Source organism: Scyliorhinus canicula, chromosome 2 (assembly GCF_902713615.1).
Source record: "Scyliorhinus canicula chromosome 2, sScyCan1.1, whole genome shotgun sequence".
In the NCBI taxonomy this organism is placed as follows: domain Eukaryota; kingdom Metazoa; phylum Chordata; class Chondrichthyes; order Carcharhiniformes; family Scyliorhinidae; genus Scyliorhinus; species Scyliorhinus canicula.
In genome coordinates this window covers 288,375,362-288,396,701 of record NC_052147.1, presented here as the reverse complement: position 1 = coordinate 288,396,701, position 21,340 = coordinate 288,375,362, and the positions used below count along the sequence as shown (strand labels likewise).

Genomic DNA, 21,340 nt, shown 5'->3' with positions numbered 1-21,340 from the left:
GAGCCCGTAGCCCCCCCCCCCCCCCCACCCCCTCCCCCGGCTACCTTCCCCCGATTCCCACCCATTTTCCCCTGGTTCTTGGCCACCCGACAATTCTTCCTCTTGTACATTGGCCACAAACAGGTCCTGGAACAGTTGCATGAATGGCTCCCACGTTCTGTGGAAGCCGTCGTCCGACCCTCGGATGGCGAATTTGATTTTCTCCATTTGGAGAGATTCCGAGAGGTCGGACAGCCAGTCTGCAGCTCTGGGCGGTGCTGCTGACCGCTGGCCAAACAGGATTCTACGGCGGGCGATCAGGGAGGCAAAGGCAAGGGCGTCCGCCCTCCTCCCCAGGAATAGATCTGGCTGGTCTGAAACCCCGAAGACCGCCACTATCGGGCATGGCTCCACCCTCACCCCCACCACTTTGGACATAGCCTCGAAGAAGGCTGTCCAGTACTCCACAAGTCTGGGGCAAGACCAGAACATGTGGGCGTGGTTGGCCGGGCCTCTCTGGCACCGCTCACATTTGTCCTCCACCTCCGGGAAGAACCTACTCATACGGTTTCTCGTTAAGTGGGCTCTATGCACCACTTTTAGTTGCGTCAGGCTGAGCCTTGCGCACGTGGAGGTGGAGTTGACCCTATGCAGTGCTTCGCTCCAGAGTCCCCACCCTATCTCCATCCCCAGGTCGTCCTCCCATTTCCTTCTTGTTGCGTCCAGTACGGTGTCGTCCCTATCTACCAGTCGGTCATACATGTCACTACAGTTCCCTTTCTCTAGGATACTTGCGTCCAGTAGGTCTTCCAATAGTGTCTGTCGTGGCGGTTGTGGGTACGTCCTTGTCTCCTTTCGTAGGAAGTTTTTGAGCTGCAGGTACCGTAGCTCGTTCCCCCCAGCTAGCTGAAATTTCTCTGTCAGTTCGTCCAGTGTTGCGATCCTGTCGTCCGTGTATAGGTCCCTGACTGTCAGTGTCCCCCCGTCCTGTCTCCACCTTTTGAAGGTGGCGTCAGTCAGTGCTGGTGTGAACCTATGGTTGTTGCAGATGGGAGCCCTGTTCGACATTTTGTTCAGGCCAAATTGCTGCCGCAGTTGGTTCCAGGATTGGAGGGTGGCTGTCACCACTGGGCTGGTGGAGTGTTTTTTGGGTGGGGATGGGAGTGCTGCCGTGGCGAGGGCCCGGAGGGAGGTTCCCATGCAGGAGGCCTCCTCCGCACGCACCCACTCGGCTTCTGGCTCCTGGATCCATCCCCTTACTCGCTCGGCTGTTGCCGCCCAGTGGTAGAATTGTAGATTCGGGAGGGCTAGCCCCCCCCTGGATTTTGTTTTTTGTATGACCTTCTTTGGGATCCTAGCATTTTTACCCCCCCCCATACGAACGCCATGATATGTTTGTCCAGCGCTTTGAAAAAGGCCTTGGGGATGTAGATCGGAATGGATCTAAACAGGAAGAGGAACCTGGGCAGTACGTTCATTTTGATCGTCTGGACTCTCCCCGCGAGGGAGAGCGGGAGTGTGTCCCATCTTTGCAGGTCCTTTTTAACTTCCTCCGTCAGGCTGGTGAGGTTCCATTTGTGGACCCCTTTCCAGTCATGGGCTATTTGGATCCCCAGGTAGCGGAATTTATTTCGGGCTTGTTTGAACGGCAGCCCCTTTAGTGCTGCCCCCCCCCCCCCCCCCCCCCCCCCCCCCCCCCCTTGCGGGTGTACTGGGAAGATCTCACTTTTGCTCATGTTGAGTTTGTAGCCCGAGAAGGCTCCAAACTCTTTCAGGAGCGCGATGATTCCATCCATGCTGCTTTGTGGGTCCGAGATATAGAGGAGCAGATCATCCGCATAGAGTGAGACTCTGTGCTCTCTACCTCCCCTTCGGATCCCCCTCCAATTTTTTGCTGCCCTGAGCGCGATTGCTAGCGGTTCAATTGCTAGTGCAAACAGCAGCGGGGACAGTGGGCATCCTTGTCTGGTGCCCCTGTGCAGCTGGAAGTATTGGGAGTTATAGAACATAGAACGATACAGCGCAGTACAGGCCCTTCGGCCCTCGATGTTGCACCGACATGGAAAAAGACTAAAGGCCATCTAACCTACACTATGCCCTTATCATCCATATGCTTATCCAATAAACTTTTAAATGCCCTCAATGTTGGCGAGTTCACTACTGTTGCAGGTAGGGCATTCCACGGCCTCACCACTCTTTGCGTAAAAAACCCACCTCTGACCTCTGTCCTATATCTATTACCCCTCAATTTAAGGCTATGTCCCCTCGTGCTAGCCACCTCCAGCCGCGGGAGAAGGCTCTCACTGTCCACCCTATCTAACCCTCTGATCATTTTGTATGCCTCTATTAAGTCACCTCTTAACCTTCTTCTCTCTAACGAAAACAACCTCAAGTCCATCAGCCTTTCCTCATAAGATTTTCCCTCCATACCAGGCAACATCCTGGTAAATCTCCTCTGCACCCGTTCCAAGGCTTCCACGTCCTTCCTATAATGAGGCGACCAGAACTGTACGCAATACTCCAAATGCGGCCGTACTAGAGTTTTGTACAACTGCAACATGACCTCATGGCTCCGGAACTCAATCCCTCTACCAATAAAGGCCAACACACCATAGGCCTTCTTCACAACCCTATCAACCTGGGTGGCAACTTTCAGGGATCTATGTACATGGACACCGAGATCCCTCTGCTCATCCACACTACCAAGAATTTTACCATTAGCCAAATATTCCGCATTCCTGTTATTCTTTCCAAAGTGAATCACCTCACACTTCTCCACATTAAACTCCATTTGCCACCTCTCAGCCCAGCTCTGCAGCTTATCTATGTCCCTCTGTAACCTGCAACATCCTTCCGCACTGTCTACAACTCCACCGACTTTAGTGTCGTCTGCAAATTTACTCACCCATCCTTCTGCGCCCTCCTCTAGGTCATTTATAAAAATGACAAACAGCAACGGCCCCAGAACAGATCCTTGTGGTACGCCACTCGTAACTGAACTCCATTCTGAACATTTCCCATCAACTACCACCCTCTGTCTTCTTTCAACTAGCCAATTTCTGATCCACATCTCTAAATCACCCTCAATCCCCAGCCTCCGTATTTTCTGCAATAGCCGACCGTGGGGAACCTTATCAAACGCTTTACTGAAATCCATATACACCACATCAACTGCTCTACCCTCGTCTACCTGTTCAGTCACCTTCTCAAAGAACTCGATAAGGTTTGTGAGGCATGACCTACCCTTCACAAAACCATGCTGACTATCCCTAATCATATTATTCCTATCTAGATGATTATAAATCGTATCTTTTATAATCCTCTCCAAGACCTTACCCACCACAGACGTTAGGCTCACCGGCCTATAGTTACCGGGGTTATCTCTACTCCCCTTCTTGAACAAAGGGACCACATTTGCTATCCTCCAGTCCTCTGGCACTATTCCTGTAGCCAATGATGACTTAAAAATCAAAGCCAAAGGCTCAGCAATCTCTTCCCTGGCTTCCCAGAGAATCCTAGGATAAATCCCATCCGGCCCCGGGGACTTATCTATTTTCACCTTGTCCAGAATTGCCAACACTTCTTCCCTACGCACCTCAATGCCATCTATTCTAATAGCCTGGGTCTCAGCATTCTCCTCCACAATATTATCTTTTTCTTGAGTGAATACTGACGAAAAGTATTCATTTAGTATCTCGCTTATCTCCTCAGCCTCCACACACAACTTCCCACCACTGTCCTTGACTGGCCCTACTCTTACCCTAGTCATTCTTTTATTCCTGACATACCTATAGAAAGCTTTTGGGTTTTCCTTGATCCTACCTGCCAAAGACTTCTCATGTCCCCTCCTTGCTCGTCTCAGCTCTCTCTTTAGATCCTTCCTCACTTCCTTGTAACTATCAGACGCCCCAACTGAAACTTCATGCCTCATCTTCACATAGGCCTCCTTCTTCCTCTTAACAAGAGATTCCACTTCTTTGGTAAACCACGGTTCCCTCGCTCGACCCCTTCCTCCCTGCCTGACTGGTACGTACTTATCAAGAACATGCAATAGCTGTTCCTTGAACAAGCTCCACATATCCAGTGTGCCCAACCCTTGCAGCCTACTTCTCCAACCAACACATCCTAAGTCATGTCTAATGGCATCATAATTGCCCTTCCCCCAGCTATAACTCTTGCCCTGCGGGGTATACTTATCCCTTTCCATCACTAACGTAAAGGTCACCGAATTGTGGTCACTGTTTCCAAAGTGCTCACCTACCTCCAGATCTAACACCTGGCCTGGTTCATTACCCAAAACCAAATCCAATGTGGCCTCGCCTCTTGTTGGCCTGTCAACATATTGTGTCAGGAAACCCTCCTGCACACTTTGTACATTGGTATTGTTGGTCCGTACACTCGCCATGGGGGCGTTGTATAGGAGCTTTACCCACGCGGTGAACCCTGTTCCAAGCCCGAACCGCTCCAGTTCTCTCCCCGGAGGGGGTCATTATCACGTTCAGCAGGCGCCTGATGTTCGCGGTAAGTTGTCTACCTTTGACAAAGCCCGTCTGGTCCTCTGTGACCACCTCAGGTACACAGTCTAATACATGGCTTAGAAAGGGTGGACGCAAAGAAACTGTTTCCGTTAGGCGAGGAGACGAGGACCCGTGGGCACAGCCTTAGAATTAGAGGGGGTAAATTCAGAACAGAAATGCGGAGACATTTCTTCAGCCAGAGAGTGGTGGGCCTGTGGAATTCATTGCCGCAGAGTGCAGTGGAGGCTGGGACGCTAAATGGCTTCAAGGCAGAGATAGATAAATTCCTGATGTCGCGAGGAATTAAGGGCTACGGGGAGAATGCTGGTAGGTGGAGTTGAAATGCCCATCAGCCATGATTGAATGGCGGAGTGGACTCGATGGGCCGAATGGCCTTACTTCTACTCCTATGTCTTATGGTCTTATGGTCTTATGGTCTATGAGGTATTTCCATTCGACTCTGTCGAAGGCCTTTTCTGCGTCCAGGGAGACGATCACCTCTTGTGTTCTCTCCCCGGAGGGGGTCATTATCACGTTCAGCAGGCGCCTGATGTTCGCGGTAAGTTGTCTACCTTTGACAAAGCCCGTCTGGTCCTCTGTGACCACCTCAGGTACACAGTCTTCTAGCCTTTTGGCTAGGATTTTGGCCAGTATTTTGGCGTCTGCGTTCAGCAGAGATATGGGTCTGTATGACCCACATTCCGTTGGGTCTTTGTCTTTCTTAGGTATCAGCGAGATTGAGGCCTGTGCTAACGTGGGTGGCAGTGTGCCCCTAGCTAGCGAGTCTGTGAACATCTCCCGCAGGTGCGGGGCCAGCGCTGTCGCGAATTTTCTGTAGAAGTCCGCCGGGAATCCGTCCGGTCCCGGTGCCTTCCCCGTCTGCATGGAGCTAATGCTCTCCATGATCTCTCCCAGTGCTAGTGGTGCTTCCAGATCCCGTTTTCTGCCCTCTCCCACAACTGGTATGTCCAGTCCATCAAGAAACCGGTTCATCCCAGCCTTCCCCGTTGGGGGCTCCGAGGTGTATAGCTCTTGGTAGAAGGCCTTGAAGGTTTTGTTAATCCTCTCTGGTTCTGTTTCCCACGTGCCTCTGGTATCTCTGATTTGCGCAATTTCCCTGCTGGCTGCCTGCTTTCTCAGCTGGTGTGCCAACAGGAGGCTGGCTTTGTCTCCGTGTTCGTACAGGGCCCCGCGTGCCTGGCGGAGTTGGTGTACTGCTTTCCTGGTGGAGAGCAGGTCAAAGTTCCTTTGTAATTCTTTTCTCTCCGCCAGGAGCTCTACGGTCGGGGCCTCGGAGTATTTACGGTCTACCTCCAGTATGGAGTCGACCAGCTTCTGCCTAGCCACCCTTTCCTCCCTATCTCTTTGCGCTTTGTAGGCAATGATTTCCCCTCTTAGTACGGCCTTAAGCGCTTCCCAGAACGTGGAGGATGAGACCTCCCCGTTTTGGTTGTTCTCTGTGTACTCCGCTATGGCCCGCGCTATCCTTTCGCTGAAGGCCTTGTCAGCTAGTAAGGCACCGTCCAGCCTCCATGTGGGGCGCTGGGCCCTTCCCGTCTCCAGCCGCACGTCCATGTAGTGTGGGGCGTGGTCTGATATCACAATTGCGGAATATTCCACCTTGTCTATCCCTGGAAGCACCGTTTTCCCCACCACAAAGAAGTCAATTCTGGTGTACACATTGTGTACTGGGGAGAAGAAAGAGAATTCTTTCTCCCCCGGGTGGGCGAATCTCCAGGGGTCTACTGCTCCCATCTGCTCCATATAGTGGCTGAGTTCCCTTGCCATGTTTGAGGTTTTCCCCGTTCTGGAGTTTGATCTGTCCGTCGTTGGGTCCTGTACACAGTTGAAGTCCCCCCCCCATGATTAGTCGGTGCGTCGCTATGTCCGGGATTTCTGCCATGGTCTTTTGGATGAAGCTCGTGTCGTCCCAGTTGGGCGCGTACACGTTAACTAGAACTACCGGCGCCCCATCCAGGGCCCCGCTGACCATGACATACCGTCCCCCTGGGTCCGTAACCGTCTTTGTCGCCCTAAACATTGTCCTCTTGCCAATCAGGATCGCCACCCCCCTGGCCCTTGCCCCATAACAGGAATGATAGGTTTGTCCCACCCAGCCCTTTCTTACCCGCAGTTGGTCCTGCTCCCTCAGGTGCGTCTCTTGGAGGAAGACTATGTCGGCCCTCATGTTCCTAAGGTGGGTGAGGACTCTAGATCTCTTCACTGGGCCGTTAAGTCCCCTTACGTTCCAGGTGACTATTCTGGTGGGGGGCTTCTGCCCCCTTGCTCCTGTGGGGTTAACCATATTTGTCCGGTGGACGCGCCCCTGCCCTCTGGGGTTTCCCTTTGTTAGGGGGCCGTCCAGGATGTCCACTATCACTGCTCTCCCCATGCGGTAGGGTCCCTGCGCTCCGGGGTTCCCCCTTGTCCCGGGGACACCCGCCATGGCCGTCCACTGTGTGTCCGCCACGCGGGTAGTCCCCTGCACTCCGGGGGGCCCCTTCACCCACAGACCGTACTGGGTGGGTGCTTGCAGCGGTTCCCTGTTTCGAGCCCTTGTCCGTGGCACTTTGTGGCCCTATTCCCTTTCTGGCCTCTTTTGTCCCTTCGTCCCTGCATTTCCCCTCCCTGGTCTCTCGCCCCCCGAGTGCCCCCCCCCCCCCCCCGCTCTATCCCTTTTCCCCCCTCCCCTGTATACCCCTCCATTGCCCCTCTCTCCCCCATTCCTGTCCCCATTTGCTCTCCCACCTTTGATGGGTGATCCCCCCCCTCCCCTGCCTGGCGCCTTCCCCCCTGTTGGGGGTGCGCTGCGGCCCTGCTCTGTTGCGCGCCCCCGTCGCTAGCTTTCCTGCTAGCACGGTGGCTCCCCTCTCGGAGGTTGCTGTCCCGCTTCCCCTCTCCCCTCTCCAGTACTCCCGTTCCCTCGTGCCGGGGCCTGGCCTCCCACCTGGAGCGGGCCCTTGGGCATTGGGTTGTTTTTCGTTCTGGGTGTTCCTGCCAGGGGGGAGGGGGCTGGCTTTGCCTCGCCCCTCCCCACCCCCCCGTCGGCATGACGTATCTCCTTGCCATGGGCCCCTCGTCCCTACTTCCCATGGCGTTTTTCCAGCCCGTGCTCCTCAACGAATCTATTCGCCTCGGCAGGGGCTGTAAAGAAATATTCCTTGTGTTGGTATGTGACCCAGAGTTTCGCTGGGTACAGCATATCAAAACGCACTTTGTTCTTATAGAGAGCTGCTTTCGCTCTGTTGAACTCCGCCCGTCTCTTAGCTATGTCCGCTCCAAGATCCTCGTAGATTCGGATGGCGTGCCCGTCCCAATTGCAGGCTCTATTCTCCTTGGCCCAGCGCAGGATTGTCTCCCTATCCCGGTACCGGTGCAGTTTGGCTATAACTGCTCTCGGTTTTTCCCCTTCCTTGGGCTTCGGGCGCAGTGACCGATGAGCTCTGTCCATTTCCGGTGGGGTGGGAAACGTTTCCCGCCCCACTAAGGAGCCCAGCATCGCAGCCACGAATGTTGTGGGATTTCTACCCTCGATCCCCTCTGGCAGGCCCACTATCCTAATATTTTGCCTTCTCGAGCTGATCTCCTGGTCGTCTACCCTGCCCTTCAGGCTCCCCTGTGTTGCACTCAGTTTCACCATTCCCCTCTCCAGGGATATGACCCGGTCGCTCACGTCAGTCGCTGCCTTCTCCAGCTCTTTAATGGTTGCCCCCTGGGCTTCCAGTATCTTCCCTTGGGCATCCACTTTCTCCTCCAATCTGGTCAGAACCTGCTGCACCCCTGACATGGCCCTGGTCACTGCTGCCTGTGCTGCGGCCTCTGCGTCTGCTTTTAACTCTGCCTTGATTGCCTGCAGCTGCTCCCTCACCACCTCGGCAAAGGCTTCCTTCCAATTCACGCCCCCCTCTAACCCCAGGGGAGAGGTTGCCCGCCCGTCCAGCTCTTTTGGATGCGGCGATACATCCTTCCCGCTGCTTCGCGTGTTGACTCGTTCGCCCAAGCTGGTTTGCCCTTTGCCCCGTCTACTTCCGGTGCCCCCTTTCTCTTGCCTCCCTTCTGGCATTTTTTTCTCCCCCTTCCCCTTCATCGTTTCTTCTCTCCTTGTTCTTCTTTTCCCCCCTTTTCCGCACCCTATTTTAATTTTATTTATTATTATATATATATATATATATATAAAAATATATATATATTTTTTTTTATTAAAAATTTATTTCCCCCCTTCTTTCCTTTACCCCTTTATTTTACCCCTTTTCTCTTTACCAGTTTTCTTTTGGGTTTTTTTTTTAAAAAGAACAGAAATATAAGTCTCTTTTTCCTTTTGTTTTCTCTCCCCACTCGCCCAGGAGAGAGAGAGAGAGAGTCCCTTTGTCCTTGCCACGTGGTGGTCACTGCAGTTGGGGGGGGGGAGGGGCGAGTGGGCCGGTGGTCGCTGCCGGTAGAGGAGAGGGGGGGGGGGGGTGTCCCCGCTGCTGGTTGGGGGGGGGGGGGGGTGTCCCCGCTGCTGGTTGGGGGGGGGGGGGGGGTGTGTCCCCGCTGCTGGTTGGGGGGGGGGTGTCCCCGCTGCTGGTTGTGGGGGGGGGGGGTGTCCCCGCTGCTGGTTGGGGGGGGGTGTCCCCGCTGCTGGTTGGGGGGGGGGTGTCCCCGCTGCTGGTTGGGGGGGGGGTGTCCCCGCTGCTGGTTGGTGGGGGGGGGTGTCCCCGCTGCTGGTTGGGGAGGGGGGGGGAGAGAGAAGAGGGCCCGCCGCCGCCGCACCGTTCCCGGCCCGCGTCTGGGGGGGGGGGGGGTGAGAGAAGAGGGCCCGCCGCTGCCGCACCGTTCCCGGCCCGCGTGGGGGGGGGGGGGGAGGGAGAGGGGTTGGACCCGCCGCCTCTCCGCCGCCGCCTTCCGCCTCTCCGCCGCCCGCTCCTCCTCCGCTGCCGCTTCTCCTCCTCCGCCGTCCGGCCTGTCGGGGGGGGGGGGGGGGTTGTCCTTGTCTGGCGCTTGCGGGAGCCCCTCTCCCTGCGACCTCCTCGCTCGCCGCCCGGAAGTCGAATCTGTCCGAAATCCTTGATAATGGACTCCAACAACGTCCCCACTACCGACGTTATGCTCACTGGTCTACCGTTCCCTGTTTTCTCTCTCCCTCCCTTTTTGAATAACGGGGTTACATTCGCTACCCTCCAATCTGTAGGAACCATTACAGAGTCCAAAGAACTTTGGAAAATGATCACCAATGGATCTACTATTTCTGGGGCCACTTCCTTAAGTACTCTGGGATGGAGATTATCCAGCCCTGGAGATTTGTCCACCTTCAATCCCATTAATTTCTCCCAAACCATTTCTTTACTAACACTAATCTCCTTCAGGTCCTCACTGAAACTTGTGTTTCTCAGACCCTCCGGTTCATTATTCCTGTCTTCCTCTGTGAAGACAGAAGCAAAGTAGGAATTTAGTTCCTCGGCCATTTCTTTGTTCCCAGTTATGAATTCCCCCGTTTCTGACTATAAAGGGACCTGCATTAGTTTTTATTAATCTTTTTCTCTTTACATACCTATAGAAACTTTTACAGTCAGTTTACTTTCATATTGTATTTCCCCTTCTTAATCAATCCCTTGGTCTGCCTTTGCTGAATTTTAAACTTCCCAATCCTCAGCTCGATTGCTTTTTCTTGCTAATTTGTATGCCTCATCTTTGAATCTAATACTATCTCTAATTTTCCTTGTAAGCCATGGTTTGGCCACAGTTCCCTTTCTGCTCTTGAATAGGAATAGGAATTAACAACTTTTGGAGATCACCTCTCCGTTCCTTGAATGCTGCCACTGTCTGTCCACTGTCCTTCCTTTCAGTAATGTTTCCCAGTCTGTCATAGCCAGCTCATGCCTCATACCATCATAGTTCCCTTTATTGAGATTCAGGACCCTGGTCTCAGAATCAACTCCCTCACTATCCACCTTGATAAAGAATTCTACCACATTATGGTCACTCATCCCCAAGGGCTCTCTCACAACCAGATTGCCAACTAATCCTCTCTCATTGCACAACACCCAGTCCAACGTGGCCTGATCCCTTGTTGGTTCCTCAACACACTGATTCAGAAAACCATCCCGTACACACTCCAGAAATTCCTCCTCTATTGCATTGTGACTAATTTGACTCACCCAATCTATACGCAGATTAGAGTTACCCATAATCACAGATGTTCCTTTAACACATCCGTCTCTGATTTTCTGTCAAATGCTGTTCCCAACATTACCGTGGCAGTTTGGTGGACTGTATACCACCTCTTCAAATGTTTCTGGCCCCTTCATGTTTCTTACTTGACCCATCCAAATTCCACAATCATCTGTACTTATATCTTTATCAGTATTGAATCAATATTTTCTTTAATCAATGAGTTGGATCATCCACTCGACACTTCTTTTTTAAAAATAAATTTAGAGCACCCAATTATTTATTTATTTATTTTTTCCAATTAAGGGGCACTTTCCCGTGGCCAACCCACCTACTCTGCACATCTTTGGGTTGTGGGGGTGAAACCCACGCAGACAGGGGGAGAATGTGCAAACTCCACACGGACAGTGACCCAGAGCCGGGATTAGAATCCGGGTCCTCAGTGCTGCAGTCCCAGTGCTAACCACTACGCCACATGCTGCCCCCCACTCGGCCCTTCTGGCTGAAGATTGTTGCCAATGCCTCAGCCTTGTCTTTAGCACAGATGTGCTGGGCTCCTCCATCATTGAGGATGGGGATATTTGTGGAGCCTCCTCCTCCAGTGAGTAGTTTAATTGTCGGCCACCATTCACGGCTGGATGTGGGAGGACTGCAGAGCTTCGATCTGATGTGTTTGTTGTGGAATCGCTTCGCTCTGTCTATTAATAATAATAATCGCTTATTGTCACGAGTAGGCTTCAATGCAATGAAGTTACTGTGAAAAGTCCCTAGTCGCCACATTCTGGCGCCTGTTCGGGGTCGCCAGTACGGGAATTGAACCCACGCTGCTGGCCTTGTTCTGCATTACAAGTCAGCTGTTTAGCTCATTGTGCTAAACCAGCCTCTGCATTACCAGCATTACTTGCTGCTTATCCTGTTTAACACACAGGCAGTCCTGTGTTGGATCTTCACCAGGCTGACACCTCATTGTTCGGTCTGCCTGGTGTTGCTCCTGACACGCTCTCCTGCTCTCTGCATTGAACCAGGGTTGATCCCCTGGCTGGGCGGTAATGGTACAGTGGGGGAGAGGCCAGACCATGAGGTTGCAGATTGTGGTTGGATATGAAAATGAAATGAAAATGAAATGAAAATCGCTTATTGTCAGGAGTAGGCTTCAATGAAGTTACTGTGAAAAGCCCCTAGTCGCCACATTCCGGCGCCTGTTCGGGGAGGCTGTTACGGGAATCGAACCGTGCTGCTGGCCTGCTTGGTCTGCTTTAAAAGCCAGCGATTTAGCCCTGTGCTAAACAGCCCCAGTATAATTCTGCTGCTGCTGATGGCCCATCGCCTGCTGGATGCCCAGTCTGGAGTTGCTGGATCTGTTTGAAGTCTATCCCATTTAGCACGGTGGTAGTGCCACACAACACGATGGAGGGTATCCTCAATGTGAAGACGGGACTTTGTCCCCACAATACTGTCATGGACAGATACATCTGCAGCAGGCAGGTTGGTGAGGATGAGGTCAAGTATGTTTTTCCCTCTGGCTGGTTCCTCACCACCTGTTGCAGTCCCAGTCTGGCAGCTATTGTCCTTTAGGATCCAGCCAGCTCGCTCTGTGGTGGTACCCAGCCACTCTTGGTGATGGATATTGAAGTCCCCACCCAGAGTATATTCTGTGCCCTTGCCACCCTCAGTGCTTCCTCCAAGTGGTGTCCAACATTGAAGAGTAACTGATTCATCAGCTGATGGTGGCAGGTACGTGGTAATCAGCAGGAGGTTTCCTTGCCCATGTCTGGCTGGGGCCATGAGACTTCAAGAGGTCCAAAGTTGACGTTGAGGACTCCCCAGGCAATTCCCGACTTGATGCCACTGTGCCGCCACCTCAGCTGGGTCAGTCGTGCCAGTGTCAGGCACGACCATCACTATTCCTGGGTATGATTTTCCCACTGGCAGAACATACCCAGGGATGGGGATTGTGGGTCTGGGACATTGTCTGTAAGGTTTGATTCTGAGAGTGTGACTATGTCAGGCTTGACCAGTCTGTGGGACAGCCTTCCCAACTTTGGCACAAGCCCCCAGATGTTAGTAAGGAGGTTGTTGCAGGGTGGGCAGGGCTGGGGGGCAGGGCTGGGGGGCAGGGCTGGGGGGCTGGGGGGCAGGGCTAGGGGGCAGGGCTGGGGGGCAGGGCTGGGGGGCAGGGCTGGGGGGCTGGGGGGCAGGGCTAGGGGGCAGGGCTGGGGGGCAGGGCTGGGGGGCAGGGCTGGGGGGCAGGGCTGGGGGGCAGGGCTGGGGGGCAGGGTTGGGGGGCAGGGCTGGGGGGCAGGGTTGGGGGGCAGGGCTGGGGGGCAGGGCTGGGGGGCAGGGCTGGGGGGCTGGGGGGCAGGGCTGGGGGGCAGGGCTGGGGGGCAGGGCTGGGGGGCAGGGCTGGGGGGCTGGGGGGCAGGGCTGGGGGGCAGGGCTGGGGGGCTGGGGGGCAGGGCTGGGGGGCAGGGTTGGGGGGCAGGGCTGGGTTTGCCGTTGCCGTTTCTGGTGCCTGGGTCGATTCCGGGTGGTCCGTCCGGCTTCATTCCTTTAGTGTTTCCGTAGAGATTTAATTCAACTGAGTGTCTCACTCGGTCACATTGCTGTGGGTCTGGAGTCACATGTAGGCCAGACCGGGTAAGGACGGCAGATTCCCTTCCCTAAAGGACATTAGTGACCCAGATGGGTTTTTAATTTCAGATGTTTTATTGAATTCAAATGTCACCAGCTGCCATGGTGGGATTGGAACCTGGGTCTCCAGAGCTTACCCTGGGTCTCTGGATTACTATTCCAGTTTGGAACACACAGCTGCCTCCCTGCATTACCCAGCCTACAACTACTGGGCCTTGGAGACGCGACTCGCTCCTTTCCTCCTTCGCTATCACACGACCCCGCATGCCACCATCGGATTGCTCCAGGGCAGACGCCCATCAGCACACGGAGCTGCACGGATCCCTGGCGTGGTCGTCCAGGTGACGTGTCCCGTCTCTGCTCAGTCCAGATGCAAGGCCGTGAAGCCAGCCGCTAACTGGGCCATAAGCAGTGCCGCACGCAGGAACCACTGGCTCCCAGATCCAGGTCCGTGCGGGGTCCCCCTCACTACCTCGGGAAGGGCCCGAGGCACCGCTCAGCGTCACCGCCTCCTGCTGGGCTGAAGTGCCCGACGCACCCTCAGGGCATTCCGACGACAACGACTCCGACATGGAGACCGTCCCGCCCGATGACAGCGTCCAGGCCCCTTCACCGGCCGCACCTTTACCCATTGTGGGTGGGATCAGCAGCGGGAATCAGCTCGCTGCGGCACAGCGTAGTCAGAGAAAGGCGGGAATCTCGGCTTCAGGGCTCTACACCGCTCTCAACACCCTCGTGAGAATCAACGCAATCTCCTGAGATGTTGCGGGATGAATCCCACCCACATTGGGTAGGATGAGTGAGGCAATAAGCTCGACTCTAACGTGCAGATTCCCGAGGTAACTGAGGCTTTGGGATTCAATCACTTTGCCCCGGGGATCGTGGGCGAGCGCCGTTTGGTACCGGTCCACCCAAACGGGGGACCACTCGTGGGGGTCTCCCAGGGATTGGATGTCCCCCAGCTGCCTGTCCTTTGGGCAGGGAGTACCCTGGCATTGCCTTGGGCAGGGAGTACCCTGGCACTGCCTTGGGCAGGGAGTACCCTGGCATTGCCTTGGGCAGGGAGTACCCTGGCATTGCTTTGGGCAGGGTGGTACCCTGGCACTGCCTTGGGCAGGGTGGTACCCTGGCACTGCCTTGGGCAGGGTGGTACCCTGGCACTGCCTTGGGCAGGGTGGTACCCTGGCACTGCCTTGGGCAGGGAGTACCCTGGCATTGCCTTGGGCAGGGAGTACCCTGGCATTGCCTTGGGCAGGGAGTACCCTGGCATTGCTTTGGGCAGGGAGTACCCTGGCATTGCCTTGGGCAGGGAGTACCCTGGCATTGCCTTGGGCAGGGTGGTACCCTGGCATTGCCTTGGGCAGGGAGTACCCTGGCATTGCTTTGGGCAGGGAGTACCCTGGCACTGCCTTGGGCAGGGTGGTACCCTGGCATTGCCTTGGGCAGGGTGGTACCCTGGCACTGCCTTGGGCAGGGAGTACCCTGGCATTGCTTTGGGCAGGGAGTACCCTGGCACTGCCTTGGGCAGGGTGGTACCCTGGCATTGCGTTGGGCAGGGAGTACCCTGGCATTGCCTTGGGCAGGGTGGTACCCTGGCATTGCTTTGGGCAGGGAGTACCCTGGCATTGCTTTGGGCAGGGTGGTACCCTGGCACTGCCTGTGCCACCTTACTACCAAGCTGGCATACACGTGGGGAGGCGGTGATATCACGATATTGTCACTGAATGAGTAAACCAGAGACCCAGAGTAATGTTCTGGGTTCCCAGGTTCCAATCCCACTACTGCAGACGGTGAAATCTGAATTCAATAAAAATCTGGAATTAAAAGTCTAACGATGACCATGAAACCATTGCCGATTGTCGTAAAAACCCATCTGGGCCACTGTCCTTTAGGGAAGGAAATCTGCTGTCCTTACCCGGTCTGGCCTACATGTGACTCCAGACCCACAGCAATGTGGTTGACTTTTAACTGCCCCCTCGAGGGCAATTAGGGATGGGCCATAAATGCTGGCACAGCCAGCGACACCCATGAATGATAAACAAGATGGTGCTGGGGTTCCCACGCGTGGATATTGGGGCCTCGCAGATCGGGACGCCATTTAAAAATGGCCACCTCCACGGGGAATTCGGGGGGAGTGGAGCCCATCACTGTACAAAACGGGGCTGTGTGCGGGGAGCCGGGAAACATGCGGCTAAACGCGCTCGCTGGGGGAATTTGTTCCCTTTTGGGGAGATTGAGCCCCTAATCTCACTCTAATGCGCAGTTTCCTGAGGGGTTGGGGTCTAACCCCCTCACCTCGCAGACCTCGGGCGAGCGCCGTTCAGCACAGGCTCCTATCAGATCGGCACTCGTGGGGTCTCCCAGGGGATTGGAGGCTCCCAGCTGCCCGCTCTTTGGGCAGGATGGTGGCCTGGCACTGCCAGGGTGCCTGGTTGGCATTTTCTGTGCGGATGCGATTGTGCACTGCTGGGTGGGTGGGGGGGGGGGGGGGGGGGTTGGAATGGGGAACCACCCATCCACCCATGGTACATTGGGGCTTGGGGGGGGAGGTCGGGGGTCACGTCTGGGCTTCAGAGATGGCGATCCGATCTCTCGCTACACTGGTGCCTCAGTGAGTGGAACTGCTCAGTATAGAAAACGGAGCTGTGCGCGGTCTCGGCCGTGCGTTCCCCGCTGAGGACCCTTATTTCAGGCGGGTGACGCTGAATAGCTTTGTGTTTCTCGGTGCTGTGAGCACGGGAAACATGCAACTAAACGCACTCGCTATGGGGCTTAATAATAAGTATGTTGGAGGCTGAGATAGAAGATTTTTAATCAGTGAGAGAGTCGAGGGTAATGGGGATAAGACGGGACAGTGGAGCTGAAGATTATATCAGAGCAGTCATCATCTCATTGAATGGGAGAGCAGACACGATGGGCTGAATGGCCTACTTCTGCTCCTACATCGCTATTGGTGTGTCCAGGAATGTTACCCCTGAAGTATCAGCGTGTAGTGCAGTATTAATGCAGTAATAGTCTGTAATTGGTACCTCCCCATCCATGACCCTCTCACCACCCCCTACCCCCTGTCCCCACCACTCCTCCAACCCTCTAACAGTGTGTCCTCATTTCTGACCCTTTGCTGGCTCTAGGTTACTGGCACTTTGTGATCCACGGCAGGAAGCACTCATATAGATTTTATACCAAGTTCCTGAATGAGGCAATGCGCTGGACATCGGCCATTCAGAATGTCATTGACAACAAGGTTCCCATAGAAACACCAACTCAGCAGCTGATTCGTGACATCAAGGTACGGACAACCAATCACCAGTGGGTCAGAGTGTTAGACGTTTAGCTGCTGTAGTATAAAGAGTCAAAGGTTCTGTTGCTTTTCCACAAACACTTTTAATATCCTTCAACAGACTTTGCACAAATCTTTTATCATCACATCACCTGATGCAAGGGCCACTTGAAGCCCCTTTACATATCAGTGTCAATTATTGGATGCTTAACATAAATGAGACAACTAATTACATGTCTCTTAACCCATTAGTTAACAGTCTCCCCTTCCTTGGAGGAAAAAAAATAATTGGGTGAAATAAAGTTACGAGAAACTCAGAAACACACACGCAATTTCCACCCTTTTTTTCATTTTTGGAAGAAGAAAAACAAACAGTTACAGAAACTGGCGCCCTTCATTAACAATATCCAAAAGTTTCTGTGAACTAGCCCCTCTTTTTGTAAAACAGTCTGACAATTGATATTTACTGTCAACCCATTTAATTTTTGCAGTTTCCCCTCTGTCCAACATCTGCTTTAAACTTGCGATGTCTATCTGTAACCTCTTTTCATTGACACTTTTTGTAGAGTGCACATTTTCCCACAGAGATTTATTGTCAATGTGACAGTCAATAGGTATATTACCCAAATCCCCTAATCCCAAAATTTCTGTCAATATCTGAGATATATACAAGGCCATATCCACCGCTTCCACAAGGCTTAACGTCTCAGCAGCCAAAGTGCTTTTGACCACTCTCCTTATTCTCTTTGTTTCCCACACAAGAGGGCAACATTTACAATTGTTCCCAAAAGGAAAATTATAAAACCTCCCGCGCTTGAAACCCCATAACATAAATTTGTATAGGACGCATCACTATAAACTATGAGTTTCAAGTGCCTAAGGTCACATTTGCCTTGCCCAGTGAAGCAGTTGAGGCTCCTTCATTACATGTTTTTAAGGTAAAGATAGATAGTTTTTTGAAGAATAAAGGGATTAAGGGTTATGGTGTTCGGGGCCGGAAAGTGGAGCTGAGTCCACAAAAGATCAGCCATGATCTAATTGAATGGCGGAGCAGGCTCGAGGGGCCAGATGGCCGACTCCTGCTCCTAGTTCTTATGTTCTTATGTTATGTCACCTAAAACAGGGAACCTCAAAACACACTCCTGCATTTTTAGTTTGACCAACGTTTATTTGCTCTTATTATGTCTTCCACTTTGGGATCATTCATTTTTGTACTCAACTCTAAGGCATCAAAACTCACGTCCGGTCTAGTCTGTCTACCTAACCAATTAATTTGCCCAATTAAACTTTGCAGTTGCTCTTTTTCTATCTTTGAAGCCATTGTGTCTTTTTGTGAAACCCGGCCACGACTAATTGCTATTGGACTGATGCTTTCCAAATAAGATTGCTGCCGTAAAGTTGCCCCTAACTGAGTCTGTCCGATTTCCAGCCCAATATATTTAAATGCACCGGAAGCCTGACTTCCAACCCTGAATTCTTTCCTCAAACCAGAGATTACAATGGCTTCAAAATCACTAGTCCCACCCCACAAAAAATCATCGACATGCATCATAAAGATATCAGCAAGATTTCCTTTATAGTGCCAGTAAAACATTGCAGGATCTGCTTTCAACTGGCAACAGCCTAACTTTAACAAGACTGACCTCACCGAAAGGTACCAGACTCTAGATGCATCATTTAATCCATGTACACATTTGTTCAACTTCCAGAGTACCCCTTCTGTGTTAGCTGCTTCTTTAGGAGGACGGAGAAAAATGTCTCTCTGGAGCTGATGCCCCTGCAAAAAGGCAGCTTTTATATCTATAGATTTGCATTCCCATGCCTTTGTGGCTAATAGAGCCAAGAAGATCTTTAAAATAACCTTTCCTGCTGTAGGTAAATCTACCCTTAAGTCCTGATCTTCTAAGTTTTCTTCCAATCCCCATGCCACAAGCCTGGCCTTTGCCTTATAAGTTCCATCTGGAAGAACCTTTTCTGTACAAATCCATCTGTGGGATAGAGCTTTTTGTCCCCTATCCGGTATTTCCGTGTATTCCCCAAATTCACTCCAACTGTGCAATTCTTGCTGTTTAGCATCTCTGATAACTTTTTCATCTAATTTATTTGAAGCCACCAAAATCTCACGTGCATGTGGGCTTCTACTTCTATTAGTATTCGTAGTCTTACTCCTGTTCCGAGATCTTGATAAACTACGTCCCCTTTCCTGCCTGGTATCTCGTTCTGTACTGCTACTGCTTGATCTTTCTCTTCTGTAGCGCGATGTCCTTTCAATAGTTCTCGACCTTTTCCTGCGAACCTGTTCACTATCCAATGTACTATCTGAACTGGCACTGCGTTTCTGTGCCCTCCATTTTTGAACTTCGTTTTCCCAATCCATTGTCTTGACTCCCTCCCCTGAATGCTGTACATTCAACCAATGTTTATACTTTCATTGTATAAACAATGTTTATCAGTTAACTGGTCCTCATAGTTCTGTAACACATGCGTATCAGATGACTCTGGTTCCTCGTCATGTCTGTCTGCTCTGTCTAAATTTGAAAATTTGTAATCGGTACCCATTATCCTTGATGAATGTACCCTAACAGTTTGATTACCATGTTGCAAAATTAATGTTTTGCCATCTATGCCTATGATCTTCCCTGGGCCTTTCCATTCATTAGAATTGTCTCTCTTATAGTATACCATGTCTCCTTGCTGAAAAACGGCATCTGATGGCCGTACATTATGTCTTAAAGCTCTGCGAATTCTTTCAGAGACTTCTGCTTCCAAAACAGCTTTCTATTGCTATAGATAGATAGAGAAATACAGCACAGAACAGGTCCTTCGGCCCACGATGTTGTGCCAAACTTTTGTCCTAGGTTAATCATAGATCATAGAATTTTGGACACTAAGGGCAATTTATCATGGCCAATCCACCCAACCTGCACATCTTTGGACTGTGGGAGGAAACCGGAGTACCCGGAGGAAACCCACGCAAACACTGGGAGGATGTGCAGACTCCACACAGACAGTGACCCAAGCCGAAATCGAACCCGGGACCCTGGAGCTGTGAAGCAATTGTGCTATCCACAATGCTACCGTGTTGCTATGTAATGCAGTTAAATGTTCAGCAAAGGCAGAGCTAATTGTAGTCCCTTCCCAAGCTGGAGGCTGGGCATCTAAGATGGACGGAATTTTAGGGTTTCTACCAAACACTAATTGATAAGGACTATAGCCCCCAACCATCTGCAATGAATTCTTTGCATGTACCGCCCATGCTAAAGCTGAATTTAACTTGCAGTTTGGTCTATCCGCCAAAATTTCCCGGAGCATGTCATCTCGATCATGTATGATCGTGTGGTTTCTTTCACACACACCATTACTAAATGGGCTTTCCGCAGCCGTATTCATAACTGTGATATTCACATTTTTCACACATATCCCTAAACTCGTCATTCGCAAATTCCCCCCATTGTCCGTAAGGCATTTTGCCGGTGTAAAACGACCTGTTAATAGGACAATGCCTTCTTTCTGGTCACTATCTTTTTCCTCTTCTGACTCTTCCATGTCATGTGTCGCTTCAAACACTATTATTATAACAATGCGTTGGGCAGTTGAAAGCATAATGGTATTGAGAGTCACATTGAAAACATCGATTTATCAAACCCCGGGCATTTCTGGGGTTCATCCTCCTATTGTAGGTTCTAACTGAGTTTCTGTCTTCATACTTTCCTGGTCCCGATCTCCCTCTGTAGTCTTGGAACCTGTTTGTAGCCATACGATTTCACCATCCTGTTAATAGTGTGTCTTCTATATTCTGCCTTATAGCAGGCTGACCTATTTGGGTCATCAGAGCCATTGGAATCGAATGTTTCCCCAGAAACGTTTGTAAAGCTTCTGTCATCTGATCAAATAAGGTTTCCTTATTCGCAAACTGAACTCCTGTCAAAACCAGGAGCCTATCCATGTTGCTCACTCCAGCACAGTCAAGTAATTTAAAGGCCAACACAGACTGTGGAAATTCCAGCCTGTGTTTCTGCAGCCTTTTATATAGTCTGCCAAATTCCATTATATAGTCTTCCATAGATAAATCCTCCATTTTCCGGAACTTATCAAAATCCGACCATGCTTCATACGCACTTAACAAGTCACCTTTCTTATAAATCTTATCCACGTAATGTAATAGAGTCTCCAGACCTTCTTCTGAGTCTAACTCTTCCAATTCCAGCTCAGAAAGCACTTTGCTCCGGATTTTACTGTCATATGGTAAAGAAAGAGCCAATGCCATACCTTGCTTTCTCTTTCCCAAAGCAGTCACCTTAGTCTATACAGTAGTCCCCCTTTATAACGCGGGTGTTGGGGTCCAAGACCCCCACCCGCGTTGTATCCGAGCCGCGGATATCCATGATGGGGGTTTTAAATTTATTTAAAAATCTATGCTAGCGCTTCCCATTGTGAGTCTACGGGGGGCGGGGGGAGAGGTCAGACCCCCGTAGACTCACAATGGGAAGCGCTAGCATAGATTTTTAAATAAATTTAAAACCCCCATCATGGATCCAATTAAAACAGTGTCAATTTCAGCGGCCGGCTCACTTTGATCCGGAGAAGGAAGCTGCTCTCACTGAAATCAGCCGGCCGCTGAAATTGACACTGCCGGCTGCTCTCTCCCTCCAATCCAACTTTTAAGTTTTAATGTTTCTGATTGGAGGGAGAGAGCAGCCGGCAGTGTCAATTTCAGCGGCCGGCTCACTTTGATCCAGAGAGGGAAGCTGCTCTCTCACTGAAACAATCAGCCGGCCGCTGA

At 51.9% G+C, this 21,340-nt stretch overlaps 1 protein-coding gene across 1 annotated transcript in view; it reads left to right on the top strand.

Annotated features, from left to right (window-relative positions):
* Positions 1–21,340, top strand: part of LOC119962345 (unconventional myosin-X-like) — a 216,056-nt gene that overhangs the window by 177,593 nt on the left and 17,123 nt on the right. The window contains exon 17 of the mRNA XM_038790327.1: positions 16,409–16,566. Within this exon, the coding sequence (XP_038646255.1) occupies positions 16,409–16,566 (158 nt within the window). The remainder of the gene's footprint in view (positions 1–16,408; positions 16,567–21,340) is intronic.